Source organism: Anas acuta, chromosome 2, assembly GCF_963932015.1.
Source record: "Anas acuta chromosome 2, bAnaAcu1.1, whole genome shotgun sequence".
In the NCBI taxonomy this organism is placed as follows: domain Eukaryota; kingdom Metazoa; phylum Chordata; class Aves; order Anseriformes; family Anatidae; genus Anas; species Anas acuta.
In genome coordinates this window covers 96,836,572-96,855,717 of record NC_088980.1, presented here as the reverse complement: position 1 = coordinate 96,855,717, position 19,146 = coordinate 96,836,572, and the positions used below count along the sequence as shown (strand labels likewise).

At 35.9% G+C, this 19,146-nt stretch overlaps 1 protein-coding gene across 8 annotated transcripts in view; it reads left to right on the top strand.

Moving 5' to 3' along the window:
• The window catches only part of ZNF236 (zinc finger protein 236), a 69,445-nt gene that overhangs the window by 44,439 nt on the left and 5,860 nt on the right, over nt 1-19,146 (top strand). For 5 of the 8 annotated variants that reach the window (XM_068671327.1, XM_068671322.1, XM_068671325.1 and 2 more), the window contains 15 exons: nt 1,080-1,231; nt 2,414-2,520; nt 2,620-2,771; nt 2,888-3,100; nt 3,579-3,858; nt 4,302-4,405; nt 6,292-6,657; nt 7,875-8,020; nt 9,153-9,384; nt 9,897-10,076; nt 11,288-11,440; nt 13,008-13,198; nt 15,054-15,185; nt 16,487-16,684; nt 18,417-18,546. In XM_068671327.1, the coding sequence (XP_068527428.1) occupies nt 1,080-1,231; nt 2,414-2,520; nt 2,620-2,771; nt 2,888-3,100; nt 3,579-3,858; nt 4,302-4,405; nt 6,292-6,657; nt 7,875-8,020; nt 9,153-9,384; nt 9,897-10,076; nt 11,288-11,440; nt 13,008-13,198; nt 15,054-15,185; nt 16,487-16,684; nt 18,417-18,546 (2,736 nt within the window). Of the gene's footprint in view, nt 1-1,079; nt 1,232-2,413; nt 2,521-2,619; nt 2,772-2,887; nt 3,101-3,578; nt 3,859-4,301; nt 4,406-6,291; nt 6,658-7,874; nt 8,021-9,152; nt 9,385-9,896; nt 10,077-11,287; nt 11,441-13,007; nt 13,199-15,053; nt 15,186-16,486; nt 16,692-18,416; nt 18,547-19,146 lie in introns of all 8 variants that reach the window. The other 3 variants (XR_011092847.1, XM_068671324.1, XM_068671326.1) reach the window with 3 other exon arrangements.

Genomic DNA, 19,146 nt, shown 5'->3' with positions numbered 1-19,146 from the left:
GTGAAAATATCTTTTGGGAAAATTTCTGCTTATACTTAACTCATCCCAGTGTTCGATAAATGTAATTCAAAACATTCTCTAAGCATTGCTTTTTTGGCCTCTGATGCTGCGATCATCTGATATGAGTTTTTGTTTCTACCCTGTTTTCATAATCTTCACCCTTTTTGTCCACTGAAGGCAAACTGCACAGAAATAGTAAAATTGCTGCCCTTATTAATTACTCATACTTGTGGTTTCATTTCTTCCAATGTAACACCGATTTTATTTAATATTAGAAGTATTAGGGTTTGGAAGGGTTGATAAAAGGGCATCTCTAACAGCATAAAGAAAATTGGAATCTGAGCTGTATTTTCCTGGCTTTGAGTCAGTGATACTATCAGTTTGTTCATTCATTTAGAAAAGGAATTGGTTAAAATCTGATATTTTAGAAGAACAAAACTGAATAAAAATTTCATGTCTTCATACTGGAAACGTGAATTAAAAATGTGTTTATTTTTACTTTGCAGTTTGCCTTTGAGAGGCCATACTTTACTATGATCTAAAGAGTGGGAATATGTGGAGGAGATCCAAAGTAGGAGAAAATGGGGTTACTTTATCAGAAACTGGAGTTCTCCTATTGGGTCATCTCCTCCACTCACCCGCCATCCTCCCCACTGAGCTTTGCATCCTTGTGATCGGCTTCCAGTGTAGTTAAGGGAGCGTGGTACCAACATGGATAAAGGGAGATGGGTCAACCTGTTTGACACATGCATGCTTACATACAAGAAATTCAAAATTTCAATGGCTCTAAGGTAATTGTGGCACCTTGAAGAAACTTCAAACAGTGTTTTTCTGTGGAGGAGATTGTCCAATAGAATTCCAGCTAATGGTAAGTAACCCAATTATGCATATTATGTAGATCCCAGAAACATGTATTTTGCCACTCAGCAGTGAAGAGTATAAAATGAGCATTACCATATAGTAATACTACTTAATCTCTTTTGAAGGTAGTCTTTAAAAAAAAAAAAAACACAAAACAATAGTGTTATTGAGTCCCATTTAGTGTGTTTTCTGGTTTTGTGACTTTTACTTTCTGATAGGTTTTACAGTGAATGACAGCTACAATCAACAGACTCAGTTTCCAGCTGTACAGCAGCTGCAGGATTCAAGCACACTTGAATCTCAGGCTCTTTCAACGAGTTACCATCCACCAGCCCTTCTTCAAGTTCCAAATACAGATGCTATTAACGTAGTAAGTACTGGTAGATGGCAGAATCCATTTTCTTATGTTCAGTGATGATTTTCTTGAGTTCTTTAATAACTGATTTTGTAAACTGACAAATGGGGAAAGTTTCATGTTTTCTTTTCTAGATTGCATTTTTTCTTTGAGCAGCTAGGGAAAAAAAGGGAGGGGGTGGTATGTAAGTGACATGGCTATTTGTTTCATAAAAAGGTTTGTACGATTTGGTGCTCTAGGCATTTAAAAGATATAATACTATGAAGTAAAATTGCAAGCCTGAAGCTAAGGAACCTGTATGAGTCTTCTCATGTGACTTAATGTTATAAAACGATCTTGTATTATTGCACTATATTCTTTCCTAATTCTTAAAATCTTACAGATGTGATCAAGAAATAAAAAGAACATTATAAATATGTAGTTATCATTCATGGAGCTTGTATATCGCAGTGTAGAGTGTTCTTTCATAGCTCTCATCTGGTTAAATTCATTTAAGTTTAGTTACTTATAAAAAAAGAAAAAAACACTACAGTTTAAATAGTACTTTTTATTATGCTAACTGTATCTACTGTGATGACCATCTATAGTAATAGGGAGTGTCTTCACCATTCTGATACTGAGCTGCAGGAATTACAGCCCTTTAATACTATTCTGCAAAGGCAAATGCTAGTAAGGGAGCTAGGTTTTAGGGTGTGGAAATGTTGGAGTCAATTCAGCCTTTGGAGTTCTTCTTTAAACATTACAACATGCTATTGTTCTGGAGGATTTGTCTGTAGCTATTGCTTAGAGGAAAAACCTGTTCAGAAAGTAGTCAAGAACTATCAGCACCACTGTATTTTGCTACTTGGTTTGTGGCTCATGCTGTTTAAAATGGCTGCTTTAGTGCTAAATTTAACCCTTCAAACATCAGAAAATCTAGGAGACTTGAGACTTCTTTTCTAGATTGGTAGGGAGGTGTGAGTACACCTCATCTCTTTATTCTGGTTTAGTAGGTGCAAGCTTAGCTACTTTCCTTCTCACTTGGAAAGAGTGAGGTATTGTATTACACTCAATTTCTTGGCATTTGTGAAAGGGTAGATTTCTGGCATTGCTTTGATTATTTGTATTGACTGCAAATACTATATTTTTCCTTACCTACTTGTGTGGCTTTGTTTCAATATTGTGTTGCTGAAATTTACTTGAGGCTTTGATTTCTAGACTACTCGGTTGATACAAGATCAGTCATCTCAAGAAGAACTTGAATTGCATTCCCAGCGGCCTCATTTTCTTGAGGACAGTGAAGATCAAAGCAGGCGTTCATATAGGTTTGTTATATTTAACATTTAGGATGAGTCAAAGATTTTCCTGAATTTCTTATTGCTACTAACTACACACAACTAATGAAAATAATTTTCTTTTAATAGATGTGAATATTGCAACAAGGGTTTTAAGAAATCCAGCCATTTGAAACAACATGTACGATCACATACTGGTGAGAAGCCTTATAAATGCCAACTATGTGGCCGTGGCTTTGTTTCATCAGGAGTTCTTAAGTCACATGAAAAGACTCATACAGGTAACAGAGTACAACCAGCTCTGCATTTCCTTAACTCAGAAGGTTTACAGTACCCAAACTTGTATACATAAACTTAGAAGAACTGCATGCTACTTACTTGTTTCTGTTATTTTAAGGAGTTAAAGCATTCAGCTGTAGCATATGCAATACGTCCTTCACAACTAATGGCAGCCTTACAAGGCACATGGCAACTCACATGAGCATGAAGCCTTACAAGTGCCCATTCTGTGATGAAAGTTTTCGAACAACTGTTCACTGCAAAAAACATATGAAAAAACATCAGGCAGTCTCCTCAGCTGTAGCTGCAGCTACAGAAACAGGAGGGGGAGGTAACTTCATTTTTTACTCTTACCGTACCTACTACGTAACAAGTACAAATGTTTCAGTGGATTGCATGAATGCTGTAACAGTAATGCTATAAATTAGCCTTCAAGCATGGGTAATGTCCTGAGCCACTGAAAGTACTTTTTTGTCTAAATTGTTTAAAGACATCAGTTTGCCAGGAGCCTGTCCAGTGCAGTCAGAGTATTGTGTTCCATAGCTATTTTAATGTGCCATTAAAAGGGATTTTTTTTCTTGAATAACTCATACCTGTATTTAATTGTTGTAAAAATAAGAGTTACAAATCTATCTTGATTTAAAAGAAATATAAACATCTAATTAGTTCTCCAAAAGAGATTTAAGTCCAAGCTCAGGCCACAGACTTTAAGTCCACCTAGTGGCCATGTGTTTCTTGGCCACCCTTTATTTTCATAATTTCAGCTGACAGATTAGGCTAAACAGGTATGTTTATATATTTTTTGATAGTTACGTGTGTTGAAGATGATGAAGAAAACTCTGAGAGAACTTCAAGAAAGTCTCGTCCTGGAGTAATAACTTTCACGGAAGAAGAAACAGCAGAACTAGCAAAGATCAGGCCTCGAGAAAGTGCCACCGTCTCAGAAAAAGTTCTTGTTCAGTCTGCTGCAGAGAAAGACAGAATTAGTGAGATCAAAGATAAACAGGCAGAACTGGAAGCAGAGCCTAAATATGCTAACTGTTGCAGTTACTGCCCAAAAAGCTTTAAAAAGCCCAGTGACTTAGTCAGGTAAGAAATGGAAAACTTCTGTATCTTAGATCTCTAAGTTCTTCACCAGACACTTAGTCACAAAAAAGTTATATGAAACCGTTACTGCTAAGCTAAGGCTTGACTCTTATTTATGTACATTTGTCTTTTTTTTTTTTTCCAGAATGGTTAAAAGATATGTACCAAAATGCTGGTTTAGTCAAATACAGAATATGCAAACTTTTCGTATTACTTGTTTCTTGCACTATTAAAACAATTGTTGGATTTTAGATTATTTTGCTTGCAATAGAACTTGAATTTTAAAACGTAAAAATCAATTTGAAAAAAAAACAAACATGCTTAAATCATCTTCTTTGGTACGTTAAGTATTTGCTAAAATCTAAAATGAGTAAGATATAAAATATTCCTAGAAACTGGCATAAAAGGTAGAGATTCATGTAATACATGTATTCTGGAATTATTAGGCATGTTCGTATCCATACTGGAGAGAAGCCGTATAAGTGTGAAGAATGTGGGAAGAGTTTCACTGTAAAATCCACTCTAGATTGTCATGTTAAAACACACACAGGTCAGTAAGATTTTGAATGTCTTTGTTGAGAATCTTATAACTATCTTAACAGGTTCGTTTAGCTTGAAGATTTTGCAAGGAATGGTGTATTTCGCTATGACATGGGGAACGGCAATGCTAGGTGACACTTTCTGTGCTTACAGCATCATCAAATGAGTCGTTATTTTGAATAAACCATATTATTACTATGTCCTATACTAGTAGGCTTATAAGGTAGAATCATGGAATCATTAAGGTTGGAAAAGACCTCCAAGATTATTGGGTTCAACCGTCCATCTACCACCAATGTCACCCACTATACCATGTCCCTAAGCACCACGTCCAACCTTTCTTTGAACACCCCCAGGGATGGTGATGCCACCACCTCCTTGGGAAAACCATTCCATCCAATGCCTGACCACTCTTTCTGAGAAGAAATGTCTCCTAATCTCTAACCTAAACCTCCCCTAGTGCAACTTGAGGCCATTCCCTCTAGTCCTATCACTAGTTATCTGTGAGAAGAGGCTGGTGCCCAACTCCCCACAACTTCCTTTCAGGTAGTTGTAGTGAACCATAAGGTCTCCCCTGAGCCTTCTCTTCTCCAGGCTAAACACCCCAGTTCCCTCAGCCACTTCTCACAGGACTTGTGTTCCAGGCCCTGCACCAGCTTCGTAGCCCTTCTCTGGATATGTTCCAGGGCCTTGATGTCCTTCTTGTACTGAGTGGCCCAAAGCTGAACACGGTACTCGAGGTGCAGCGTCACCAGAGCAGAGTACAGTCATAGTTTTAGCTCATGGAAGAAGTATATATGTACCTGCAATTTTTTTTAACCATTAGCACTGGATACATTTTCTTGGTTTATTGTATTATGACTTTTATTTAATATTGCTCTTCTCTTTAGGTGGACTTCTGAAATATATCCACATTTCTGGTCATTTCCTTCTGTTGTTAGGCCTTGTGTTTAAAATCAGTTTAAAGTCCTTTAATATGTAATAAGCTTTTTTCCCCTGAGTGTCTGGTATAGTGTCTTTAAAAAAAAAAAGTTGTGCTATCTGCAAAAACTTACTGTTTGAGGTGATTTTAATTTTTTTTTAAACAAACACTACTGTTACGCTTCCTTTCAGATATGTTATTCTCTTGGATTTTATTGGCCTTTGTACTGCAGTTACTATACAGAGAGACTCTGTTGTAATACACAGAAGCAGCTCTTGTATGTTGTTGAAAGTTCTGAGATTTGGTTCTCTGGCTAAGTATTTACTTCTTGCATCTCATCCTGACGTAGTGTATACTGTTATAGTGGAATAACTGAAGTCACACAATATTGTACTTCTGCCTTCACTGCTTTTTAATTCCCTGTATGTATAGCAGTTCTTGTTAATGTTTTACCTGAGTAGCTAGCAATATTGCATCATCTTGTAGATGCAGTAATCATCTTGTAGATGCCATAAAGTACACTTAATTTGACTTTATTTGGAAACAGTGCTAATTCAGCATTTGTCATTCCTGTATGACCTTTCATCCCAATTTGTAATTACTATTTTGTTGAACAAAAAAGGACGTCGGTGTGTTAGGGTTCTGTAATCTAAATCAGTAAACTGAAGTAGGTTGAATTGTTATGTCAGGAAGTGAGAGATAATGATGAAGACGAGACATGAGGTGACCTATCAGGGTTCTGAATGATTTTTTTCACAGTGTATTAGAAATAAACCGAGTCTCAGAAATTAGGAAAAAATTAAGATTAATTAAAATCCTTTCTTCATTTGAAAAGCAGCCAAAACTATAAAGAGTGTTTCAAATTTATTATGTTCAATTTAGTTTAGAATCCATGTTTTCTTAATTCATTGGTACAGGGCTATTGATTTTTAGAGTTTTTATCACTTACCTTTCTCTTTTTAAAATTTTTCTAGGTCAGAAGCTCTTCAGTTGTCATGTGTGCAGTAATTCTTTTTCTACAAAAGGAAGTCTGAAAGTCCACATGCGTCTGCATACAGGAGCAAAGCCGTTCAAATGTCCTCACTGTGATTTACGGTTTCGTACTTCTGGGCGCAGAAAAACCCACATACAGTGTCATTATAAACCAGAGACCAAGAAGGTTAGGAAGCCTGTTGCCCGTACTTCAACTGAGGGACTACAGCCAGTCAGTCTTCTTAATTCATCATCAACAGACCCCAATGTTTTCATCATGAATAACTCTGTTTTGACAAGTCAGTTTGATCAAAATTTACTTCAACAAGGACTTGTGGGCCAGGCTATTCTGCCTGCTTCCGTGTCAGGTAAAAATGGGTTACTTTTTGTTAGTGGTATTTAAATGAAATACTGAATTTGGCTTTCTGCTAGGGTTCAGAAACTTATACCAAACGCTACTTCAAAGCAGGTAGCATTTAACTTCCTTCACAGTGATGACATAAATAGCTATTTACATGTATTTTAGAATGAAGGGGAAAATGTATGCTGGTCATAGTTCACTTAGATCTCTTAAGTTCTGCTGTGGTGTTGCACTGTAGAAAGGAAGAAAACAAAGATAAGTAGCAGGAGTACTTGTGTTCTTTTCTGTAATATTCTTGCCTTTTCTTAAAAAGAAGAGAAGCGAAACAGTTTTGCAGTGATGTCTTGGTCTTGTACTTAACTATAGTCATCAGCTACCCTAAGCTGTTGTCTGAAACCAACAAATAAAGTTCAGAATATACTGGTATTTTTTTTTTCTTTGACAAGCTTGGTTTGTGGAAAAATTGGAGATTTAAAAGCTATCTGTTTGCTTGGAGTTCTTGAGTGAACAGAATAAGGAGTCGTAGGAAGAGGCAGGAAACTTAAAATCAAGATTACTGATTTGCATTTTGCCCAGAAGAGGTATTCCTTGGATGCTTTGTGAAGCAAATTTATTTATTGTATTAAGGGATTTTGGATAGGCAAAAATAAATGTTCTTGAGACATGAACCAAAGGAGGCTGGTTGATCATACTTAATAGTAAAGGTGTTTGGAAAAGGTATGTCAAACAAGGTGACTTCTTCACCTTTTCTGAGCATTCGTAGCAACAGTCTGTTCGACTTTTAATACTAGTTTTCTAAGTTGTTAAGATTTTGTTTTTCAAATGCTAACGTACCTTTATTTCCACCCACATATGTGTGTAGGTTTACCTTTGCTTCCTTCTTGAATAATGTTTCTGTTCTATGCATAAATGTGGCAATGACTCAGGTGGACATACCTTGTGTAAGTGTTGCTCGTATTTAGGGGTGGCATACTCTCCAATGAAATTTATACCAAATTTCTCCAGGTTCCAAAGCTACTTTGGTTTTGGAAGATGCCAACTTGTGTTTAAGTAATAGCTATCCCTAAATTATATGGAATTTATAATTAGCAACTGCAAGTTCTGTTTCCTTGCATATATACATGTGTATATGTGTAGCTTTTGTAGTGATTTTATTTATAAAAATAAGCTGGTGGTCAGTAATGATAAAGAAAAACATTATAATATGACTGTTTTCTTTGGTAGCTGGAGGTGACTTAACTGTGTCCTTGACAGATGGTAGCTTGGCCACTCTTGAAGGAATACAATTACAACTTGCTGCTAATCTAGTTGGACAAAATGTTCAAATATCTGGAATAGATGCCACCAGTATTAACAACATAACATTACAGGTAGGTTGCTTTTAGTCTCTTGTCTCTAATTTTGTAGAGTCAGTTTGAGGACTGAAGGAAGTTTAATGAGTATACTTCTGGAAGAGTTCCCTTGAGCGAGGTGTTTGGCAGTTCTGTGCTATATCAATTGTACAGTGTTAAAAGACTTCAACAATAGCTACATTGTGGGTTTTTTTTTTTTCTCCTCCAGTCTTTCTGTTTTTACTGCTCTGGGATTTTGTCAGATTGCTTTAAATGTTGCTTTTTCTTTTAATTGCATTTTGTCTTTTTCACTTTAAAAGCATTTTAGGCTAAATCTTCCCACCCAGCAGTCCCCACCCCTGAAAACAACTCAAATGATTACAGAAAATAGTTTTTTTCCTCACCATGATACCTGTATTACTTAGCATGTTTTTAAATACTTTGGTTTCAGAATTTAAATTCCCTTTGAGCTTGTAAAATGAACAATACAAATACTTCATATAAGAAAGTGAGATGGTTACATTTAAATCTTAAAATGATGTTAACAGTTTTAATGAACTAGTTTAGGTTTGATCAGTTTCACAGAATCATTCTGAGGTTGGAGAAGACCTATGCAGGTCAAAAGGGCCAACCCCAAGCTAAGGGAAAAGTCATTTGCAGAGTTGCATTGACTTGCTTGGAGCTTTTTCAGACTCATAGGAGCTGAAAAAGTAGGTAATTTCTGATATCAGTCTTATCTTCTGCTCCATGCCTTTTGGCGTTGAAAGTCCTGAAAAGAGTGTTAAGAGTAAATGCAACACTAAGTCAGTACAGAATGCCAGTATAATGGGTATCCAGAGTCCAGCATGCTTGTATGCAACTCTAATAATGATTTCCCGAACTTTTTGATGAAGGATGAATGTATAGCTGAAGCTAAATAGACTGTTTACATGTAGACTTTGGAGGCTTTCTATATATATATATATATATATAGAGAGAGAGAGAGAGAGAGAGAGAGAGAGAGAGAGAGAGACATTTAAAAACAAACAAACAAAAAGCACAATGAAAACTAAAATGTTCAATTATGAAGTTCATATATATACTCTATATGCACCTTCTTGAATTCTAGGTTTGCTATGAATATTCACGTAACCCATATTTGTTAACTTCAGATTGAGAACTTGCTTTTCAGATTGATCCAAGTATTCTACAGCAGAGTAATTTACTTGCTCAGCAGCTAACTGGAGATCCCAATATGGCTTCGCAGAATCCCACCCTCCAGACAACAGAAAACACAGTGCCTGCTAATGTGGTTATTCAGCCCATATCAGGCCTGTCTTTACAGCCTACAGTAACGTCTTCAGCTAATATGACAATAGGATCTCTATCTGAGCAAGAGTCTGTGCTGACAACCAACGCTAGTGGTAAGCAGTGTCATAAGTCTTATGCTTTGAATTTCTTAGTTTGTCATGCACTGAGATTTTTTAAATACCTTGTTTAAAAAGATAGCCATATACTTCTTGTAGCAGCATATTGAGAAAATTCTACAATTTTATCATTTTTAATACTTTTTTTCATAAGGTAAGCTATATAATGAAAATAGAAAAACACATAGTCTTTAGAAACGTATAAAAACTTTGAAAATCTTAACCTTTAGAGGAGTAAATTTGATAGTGGAAACAACTTCTTTAGAGTACATGTTCTAAAATTTTATGTTGGCTACATCTTTTATAGTGAGAATTTAGAAACATAAACATAAGATATAAATCTATATAAGATATATGTGTGTATATAATTTATATTGATATATATATAATAAAGGTTTATATTATGTATAAATATATTTAGAAAATGTAGTAATTGATTTAAAAATTGTATCATAAAGATAGGATCTTCATAGATTTTTTTTGTTGTTGTTGTTCTATCTATCTATTAGGTACACAGGACATCTCTCAAGTCATGACTTCACAGGGTATGGTATCATCTTCAAATGGACAACATGAGATAACATTGACCATAAATAATTCCAGTTTGAGCCAAGTTCTGGCTCATGCTACGGGTTCTACTACTACAAACTCATCAGGAAGTCCTCAAGAAATCACTCTTACAATATCTGGTTGGTATTTTTAATGATTTCTTAACGGTACCAGGTCTCCATTTCATAGGCTAGCTATACAGTATTTGAGGATATTTTCCACTGTCCACGGCATTCCTGTGGTGTGTTTTTATATACATCAGCTTTTAAAGATGCTCCCCAAATCTACCTTTAAAAACAATGTATGCTTGCTTTGAGGACGTGTTAAATTGATTCCTTATTTTCTTCATAGTCTTGATTCAACAGATACTTCTCAGGGAGAAAGCCTGTATTAGCAGTTCCTTTCTATGCCTCATGTGGTGTAGTATAACTCCTGGGTAATACTGGGATTGGAACAGGCAGCTCAGGGCAGGTCAACACCTGGAGGATTGAGTTTATATGATCTACATTTACTTAAAACACAACCATCTTCTAATATGTGCCCTGATCATTCTTTGAGTTGTACTATTCAGTCTTTATAATGTGTAGTTAATACGCTGTCTTTCTTTGAACACGTTTGGACCAACTTTCTTTACTGCCTCTAAGAGATCGATCCTATTATATAGCATAAATAGCTGTCTACTTCCCCCCAAGACACTGTGTTTTGTATCATTACTTTTCTTTAATAGAGTCCAGTATAATATTTAGTGCTTCTCTCTTTTCTTCAATTCATTTTTTCTTTTCTGTAAAGCATTTTATGTTTTCAAAGTGTTATGGCAATAATGTCCATGTTAGTGTCATGGTTCCTCACCTCTGCTTTTTGCTTGTCAATGGATGTTCACACATCTAAGGAACATGGAGTTCAGCTGTGCAACAGCTGACAGAATCTGCTTTCAGTTTCTGTATTTTGGGTGCCTGTTGAAGGTTCCACAAAATTAACGCTGATTTTTTTCGAAAGAGAGCATGTTCAATGCAATTCATTATCTGCATGGTAGATATAAAAAATATCTTAGCCTTTAGTTTGCTAGGCTGTATAGGTTCATGAAGCTGGTGATTTGAATCTAGGAAAGATCAATTTGTCTAAATAAGCAAAAGTATTTCTCTGTTAGTATCTAGATGTATGGTCATGTGCGTACATAACCACATCTGTATTAAAAATGTTGAACCTCCACATAATGAATTTTGTCCTTTGGTTTTGTCTTCTACTTCTTTGATGATATGATCAGTTTTTTATTGTTGAAAGTGCATTAGTACAATAATGTTGAGATATTTCCAGTTATTAACAGATATTAACAGGGCTAATTTCTGTTTAGGACAAGATCTTATTCAACATAATTCTGGAAGCAGTGATATGAATAGTAGCTTAAGGCTGACAGCACCAACCATCAACAGCCAGAGTACAGGGGCGACATTAACTATAAGCAATGACCAGCTTCTTTCTCAGGGCACTTCACTAAATGCTCCAGGTATGCATAAAATGATTTTCTAAGTGTATTGGGTCTGGCTGGAATGTTAACTTTCCCGGCAGCAGCCCATACAGTGCCGTACTCTGTACTTGTAGCTGGAACAGCAGTGTTATCACACCAGTGTTGTGTCTGCTGCTGAGCAGCAGTGGCACAGTATTAGGCCTTTCTCTAACCCTCTTAGGGGGTGGGCAAAAGGTGAGGAGAGAAACATCACTAGGGCAGCTGGCCTAAACCAATCAAAGGGATATTCCATACCATGTGATGTCACACTCAGCAATAAAAGGTGGAAACAGGAAGAAGAGGGGAGGGGTGGGCTCTCGTTTGGAAGACGTCGGTCCTCCTCTCGAACACCGGCTGCGTGCGTTGAGGCCTTGCTTCAAGGACGTGGTCAATCATCGCTCATTTGTGGGAAGTAGAGAGTAATTTCTTTCCTCTGCACTTCCATATAGCCTTCATTTATTTTGTTTGTTTGTTTTCCTCCCTTCTTTTTATTTTCCTTTTTTCCCCTCCCTTTCCCCTTTCCCTTTTTATTTCCCCTTAGTTAAATTGTTAGTTCGGTAGTCTTTATTTTATTATTATAATTATTTTCCCTTTAATTAAATTATCCTTATCTCAACCCGTGAGTTGTTCTTTGCTTTACTTCTCCCCCTCCTCATCTAAAGGAGGGGAAGTGAGAGAGCGGTTGTGGGGTTTAGCTGCCCAGTACGGTAAAACCACCACACTAAGAAAAAATGTAATGCCATGTTAAAAAAAACAACAACAACTAAACCATAGACCAGATAACTGAATCTGAAATAGTATGATCTTGCACATTACAATTGAAGAACTACAAGCCTTGGGTGTGTTTTCTCACTAGCCTTACTTCGTTGTGCCAATTTAAATTACCCACTGCACAGAGTAAGAAAGAAATACAGATAAGTCCTACCCCCAGAATATTCTGTAAAATTTGGAGGTTAAGGCTAGTTACCTATTACCTATTCTTAGGTAATGAAAAACAGGCAGTTGGATTGTACCTTCTATCTCATCTTTTTTTTTTGAGACTTAACTGAAAGCTGTGGCCTCTAGTCATGTGTTGGAGAATCTATTTTTATACAGGTGTCTTAGAACAGTTTGATTATAATGAACTAGCCTATGTAGCTGTTATAGTTTATCAGCCATGTTATGAAAATAGGGTGGGATTGCTGTGTTGTGGAGTTTGAAATTTTGGTTTTACTACCTTGAGTCCAAGTAGTCTTTGAGGATTCTGAAAGTGGTCAGACTACAGAAATGTGTAACCTGAAATTTCTTCAGGTGTTCTTTTGGCAATGAATATGCCTTATTACAAAGTTATGGCCTCACAGTGTGATATACATCAAGGTACATTAAGAACTAGATTTTTTCTAATTTTATCATTTGACTGACGATTTTTGACATGTGATTAGTTTAACTGATTTTGTTCTCTTGCTTTTGAGACATAAAGGCATAGTAAAGGAGAAATAGAAATGGTTAAGTTCAATTAAGATAATAAATTTGCAGTTAGAACTTACGTAATGTTTTTTTTTTTTTAACTATTCTACATATATTCCAGAGCTTAGTACAACAGGTGGAACAAACCTTCCTTCAACAACACCCATGTCTCAGCCTACAGTTTCTACACAGAACTTGGTAATGTCTTCATCAGGAGTTGGAGGAGATGGTAGTGTCACTTTAACTCTTGCTGACACTCAGGGAATGTTGTCAGGTGGTCTTGATGCAGTTACACTTAATATCACTTCACAGGTAAGAAATGTTTTTTCTGAAGTGACAGATAAACTAATATTACTGTCTTAAAGGGCAGGAATTTGGGATTTTGCTTACAAAATAATTTTGTATGAGATAGTTCTTTTTTTGTGATAAACTGTATATACATGGCTACTGTAATTCTTTGGAGAGCAAAACCTGACCAAACCATTTAAAAATACGATAAACTTAATTTCTTCTAATTGTAGCTTTTTTTTTTTTCATTTTAAATGAAAAGGGAGATTAGTAATGAATATTTCCTGTGGGTGCTCTGTGATTAGTTCTTGCTTAATCACGGAACTGGTAGATAGTACTTTCTTGAGGATTGGAATGAGTGCTACACTAAAAATGTTTAAGAAATGTTAGTAGCAAATCTGCAAATTCAGTACATACAGAATAAATAATGAAAAAACAATAAGCTTGCTTTAAAATATATTTTTTCCTTCTGGTTAAATTTAGGCTGTACCTTTTATTCTTTATTGTCATGTGAAAGTCATACACTGTTGTAATAATTTATGAATTATTCTGCTAGGCAAAGTAGCAAAGGCTATTTTTTCTCTCCTCAGTCTTCAAAAGATAGCTTCCAATTTTGATTACATAGTCCTGTGTGGAAGAGGATTAAAAAATAATTTAATCTGAGACAGAATAGTTGACCTGTGATAATAGGACACGTTCTGAAGACCTTTATGTAGCCTTTTCTTTAGGTCCTAACTCCTGGAGACCTAAATAAGATAATTCTTTTACCTTGAGAAATCTAGCTTGAGAATGTTTTCACTTCAGTTTATTTTGGTTATACAACATATTGTTTAGTAAACAATATAATTTAGTATTCCCAAACTTTTTATTGTTTAATCTGGTAAATTTTTATCTTCCTTCTTGTGGGTATATGAGTTGAAGAGTAATTGTGTTAGTTCTTTTCACGGCAAGTAATAGGAAAGTGATTAAATCTATCCCTCTTTAACAGAGATAGTGGTAAGAAATGATGCAAGAATTGTGCGATATGGCTATCGTCTCCCAGATAGCTTTAGCATTAATTTTGTTTTTATTATAATGTAAGATTTTTGTGGTGTCATTGAAAGCTAAAGATGGGGAAAGATTGGGTAAAGGCTTCTTAAATGTTTCTAGTAACGCATTTGTCATTTTTGACATTAGAATAACAAAGCAACATGTAGCTTCATTTCAGACTTTGTAATCATTTAAACAATGTAAAGTTAAGTGTTGATGATTATCAATAAGCCACTGTTAAGTTAAATTAATAAGATGTTAAGCCAAATAATGGAAAACCATATTGGCTACTATGCAAACAGTGTATGTAGCGCGAATCACGATAAATGGACAGGTAGTACATTGTACATTTCCTGGGGAGATGGAAAAGTCTTTAATAGTAAGAAATAGAAGTAGTGCTGTGATGTTAGTAATTGTGACTCTCAATTGGTAATTTTGTATCTTGATTTCATGTATTTTGGAAGTAGATTTCTTTAACAGATTTTAAAAAGGGAAATATTGTGGGAGACCATGCAGAAAAGCAGAAGGTAGGGTTAAGGAAAGTATGATCTGGGAAGACACAGATAAGGGAAGGATGAAACGTGCAGCACTTGATGCAAGACTTGGAAAAACTGAACTGAATCTCTGCTTTTACAGACTTCCAGTCGTTGTTACCCTTAAGTTGGTAGGTTTAAGATGAAAGGGGAAGAGGAGAGAAAACAGTAGCATTTGCTCAAATAGGATAGTGAAAAAGGTATTTTTCTAGAGAAAAAAAATAGTTTTAGGTATAAAAATAACACACTTGACTGCAATTAACAGTTTCAATATAATTAATTTTACTTTCTTTCCCTTCTCCTCCCCTCTTTGACAGGGTCAGCAGTTCCCTGCTATACTCACAGATTCCAGTCTCGCTAGCCAAAGTGGGTCAGGCTCACAGCAAGTCATACTAGTGAGCCATACACCCCATTCAGCAGCTGCCAACTCTGAAGAAATAACATATCAGGTAGATGCAATATATTTCTTTGTCTCTTGTGGGTAAAGGATGTTATTAATAAAAAGTATTAGAATGATTCTTCTGTATACTGAAGCAGGAAGACTGATGTCATTCCCATTGGGAAGAAGTTCATTTTAACTGCCTAGTCATCTGGATTGTGCTTAAATTTTGAGTTAATAACACTCATATTGAAAAAAGCCAACAAAGACTCGGCTCTGCTGGAGCCAGCAGCCCACTGAGGTACATGCCCAGGAGTGTAGTGGGGTCACCGCAGCAGTGCTGGTTTAGTTGGCCCAGCCTCTGCCCCAGCACCTCTGAGGAGCTTTTGCAGTTGTATCAGCAGCAAAAGAAAAATGATTTAGTCTGCTACAGGGGGGTCAGAGGACACGTGAAAAAAACATGTGTAAATGTCCCATAGACAGAGTGTCTCTTTTGCTTTGTTTTTATTGCTAAGATTTGTTTTCTGCAATCCCAAATCATCTGCGAAGTGAGACAGTGACTGAGTAGCAGTATTGTGTAGCAGTGCTGTAGCAGTCAAAATAGAACAGTAATGTAAACTACTTTTCTGACTTTCTGGTGACTGTTGACTGACTTCCAACATTTTGGCCTTTTCCTGAGAGGTTCCAACCAGTTGGAAATGTGCATACATATATAATTAAATGTGTGTGCATATGTTATTTATCATTTTGTTCAGTATGTATCATATTGCATCATTGCTAATTTTGTTACTATTCCTGCTTTCTACTATGGAAAACATTCTACTGTGCTCTCTTTCTCAACTTCAGTTTATCCTAAATAAGTAATTTAGAATAATATTTCCTTTATCTTTTGTTTATTTTCATTTATTTCCTTTTATAAGATTTAGTACTTAAGGTTCTTTATTATCCACAAAATTGAGCAAGTTTTTTGTTACCTTATTTGAAGAAAGTGAAATTTTTGCAAATGCCAGCATTGATTAAAAACACCCACATCCTCTCAAGTTTTAATTACGATTACAGTACTTCTGAAATTTTGTGTTGGTAGTTCAGAGCTACTTCATTAAAAAAAAAAAAAAAAAGTCCTTGATAAATAAACTAACCAGAGAAAACACTATCCTCTGTAAAAATCAGACATGCTTTGTGTTTTTTTATTGGTTTTGTCTGAAATGTTTTTGGCTTCGATTTTTTTTTTTTTTGGTCAGAAAAGAATCATCTGATTCCTTTGTGTTCATAGCCGCTTGCAAGTACTTCAAAAATGGATCACGTTGAAAAATAAACAGCTGTTGTGGGTGCGCCTATGTAATTATTTGACTGTTTTACAAACTGTTTTAGGTGACAGAGGTTTCTCCTAATGTGACTAAAAGCAATCAAGCAGAAAAAGAAAGTCGTGTGCACCAGTGTTTTGAGTGTAGTCAAACCTTCTCTTCAGCCACCATGTTGATGCACCACAGTAAAGAAGTTCATGGCAAGGAACGAATACACGTTTGCCATGTCTGCAATAAAGCCTTTAAGCGGGCAACGCATCTCAAGGTATTTGGTAATAACAGTGGATCAGTCTGTTAACTCATTCTTTCGGTGTGGACTTCGTGTCATGCTAATGAAAACTACCTGTTACCCCTTTCCTTTCTGTTCATAGTCTGTGAGATATGATTCTGAGAAGGGAGAGTCTAAATGATACTGCTTGCACAGATAGATAACTTCCCTGGACCACAGAGAGTATTTTAATGCATATATTAACCTTAGGAAAAACAAAAAGTGAATGACTGTCATGCAAATAGCGGTGGCAGAAAAAGATTTCATTTACTTTACTTGCATTATATATGTCAGCACTGCTTGTCCTGATTTCCAGAGAGGCTTTTGTAATCATACAAACATTTTACTTTGTATACTATCCTTTGATTTTTAGGTGCTCTCTTTTTGGAGCACAAGTGACATCTGCGGAGGAGGCATTGGTTTTAAGTTATCCTTATGTTGTTGCTGTTTAGTGATATTTTCTATGTTTTCGTTAGATTATGAACAACCTGATACTTCTGAATATTTTCAGAAATTTTAGTTGTATTTTAATTATGATTATAGAATGTTCCTGTTAAGAGTATGAGGCTGTAGTAAACAAGTGGTCTCTCCAGGCCAATATCCTATCTCTGAGAGATACTAAAATGCAGTGGATTGAAGAAGTGTATTAAGAACAGAACAAACATTTAACTTCCCCAGAATTTTTCCAGCTTCCCAGGAGTTATAACAGGAAATTTCCAGATCCAGAAGCCATGCCTTGATATTTAGTAGCTCTTCAGAGAGCTTTTCAGGAGATTTCCTCTCATTTTTGTATCATATTTCAAGGAGATATACTCTGGTTGTGAACTTCACCCCCTTGGAGAGTGTGTTACAAGATTTTTGGTCCTTGGGGAAACTCTCAGAATGCTGTCAAACTCAGCTACTTATGTTTGAGGAGTTTTCCAGCAAAATGTTTTTGGAATACAATATAGATAATTGTTTTCCTTAAGTAATGATGAAAAACAAAACAAAATAAAAAGATACCAATCTCTTGTTTTCTTAGAAGTAAACCTTTTATACGCTTAACATTAGGGAGTTAATACCACTGAAGTTAGAAATGTTATTACTGATTCTTACTAAAACGTGTCATACTTTCATTCTGCTCTCTTACCTGTAAAGACCTTAGTGTTTTTTAATTAATTCAACAGTTTGTTGTTAAGTGGTTCAATGCGCATGTTGATAGTGCAGCTCTGTGTGTTGTGACTGTCATAGTCTTCTTCTTTCGCTCTTTGAGAATGGTACTTATTCAGGTGCTGAGTATAAATGTCTATGCATCAGGCAAATGAGGGAGAGATGGATGAGAGGGGGGAAAAATCAAATACTAACTTAGTACGTATAATTGCCCTAAATCCATGTTTGTAAGCAAACAAAATATTCAAAGAGCACTTTGAATGAATAACTTTGTCATTTTGCTTCGCATAACTAGTGAGGGTACTAATGTATTTAAAAAAAAAAAAAAGGTTCATACAGTTCTTGACAGAGGTTTTCAGGAATGTAAAGCAACTGATGCCTCAGTCTTACAAAGAAATGATATACAAATGCAGTGTTTCTTCTAAAGGGAAAAAAAAAACCTGCAGACTTCCATCGTCCTCCTCCTTGTCTGTTGCTGACTAAGATCCTCTGCTTTTGTCTTCAAAATGTGAATATATTTCTGTGTTAGATACTGAAGGTTTTTTAAATGGTTCTAAAACATGCTTTTTCTCTGTCTTAGGAACACATGCAAACCCATCAGGCTGGACCTTCACTGAGTTCCCAGAAACCTAGGGTGTTTAAGTGTGATACATGTGAAAAAGCTTTCGCTAAACCAAGTCAGCTGGAGAGACACAGTCGCATTCACACAGGTAACATTGGAAACTTTAAAAATGGGGAAGTTATCTGTATTGCTTCTAAGCTGGAGGGGAGTAACTGTAAGCTATAGCTTAAGACAACACCCAAAAAATGATTAGTCTTTTTGTTCAGTGAGTCAGCCAGAGTTTTCTCTTTCCCCGCTGTCATTGTCTGGCAGTTAGCTTTTGGCCGCTCTTCATGGATTTAAAGCAAAATTCCTAATCTCTTCAAGCTATTGTGTTAGCCTTGTCATTTTTCCTTGGTTGGTATCATTTGCCTGTCTTGTGAAGGATAATCTGAGAGTCACCTTTTGACTGGATCTTCACTTTGCACTCTCAGATTCAGTCTCAGATACAGCACTTTTCAGTATTACATCTCTGCTGTATAGGCTTGCCTATGTATCCAGCTGTCTTGTGCATGCTCTCATTACGTGCATCTCAAAATATTAGAACTTTATTTTCTTTGACTTTGATAAATACAGTCTTATTCAAACCCATTTGAAATGCTTTGGCTTTTTTGCAGAACTCTTTTCTGGATGTCATTGTACTGTGTTGGATTATTGTTTTTATGCCTTCATTCTCATCCGTTGTAGCAGCAACCACAAGCTATCTGTC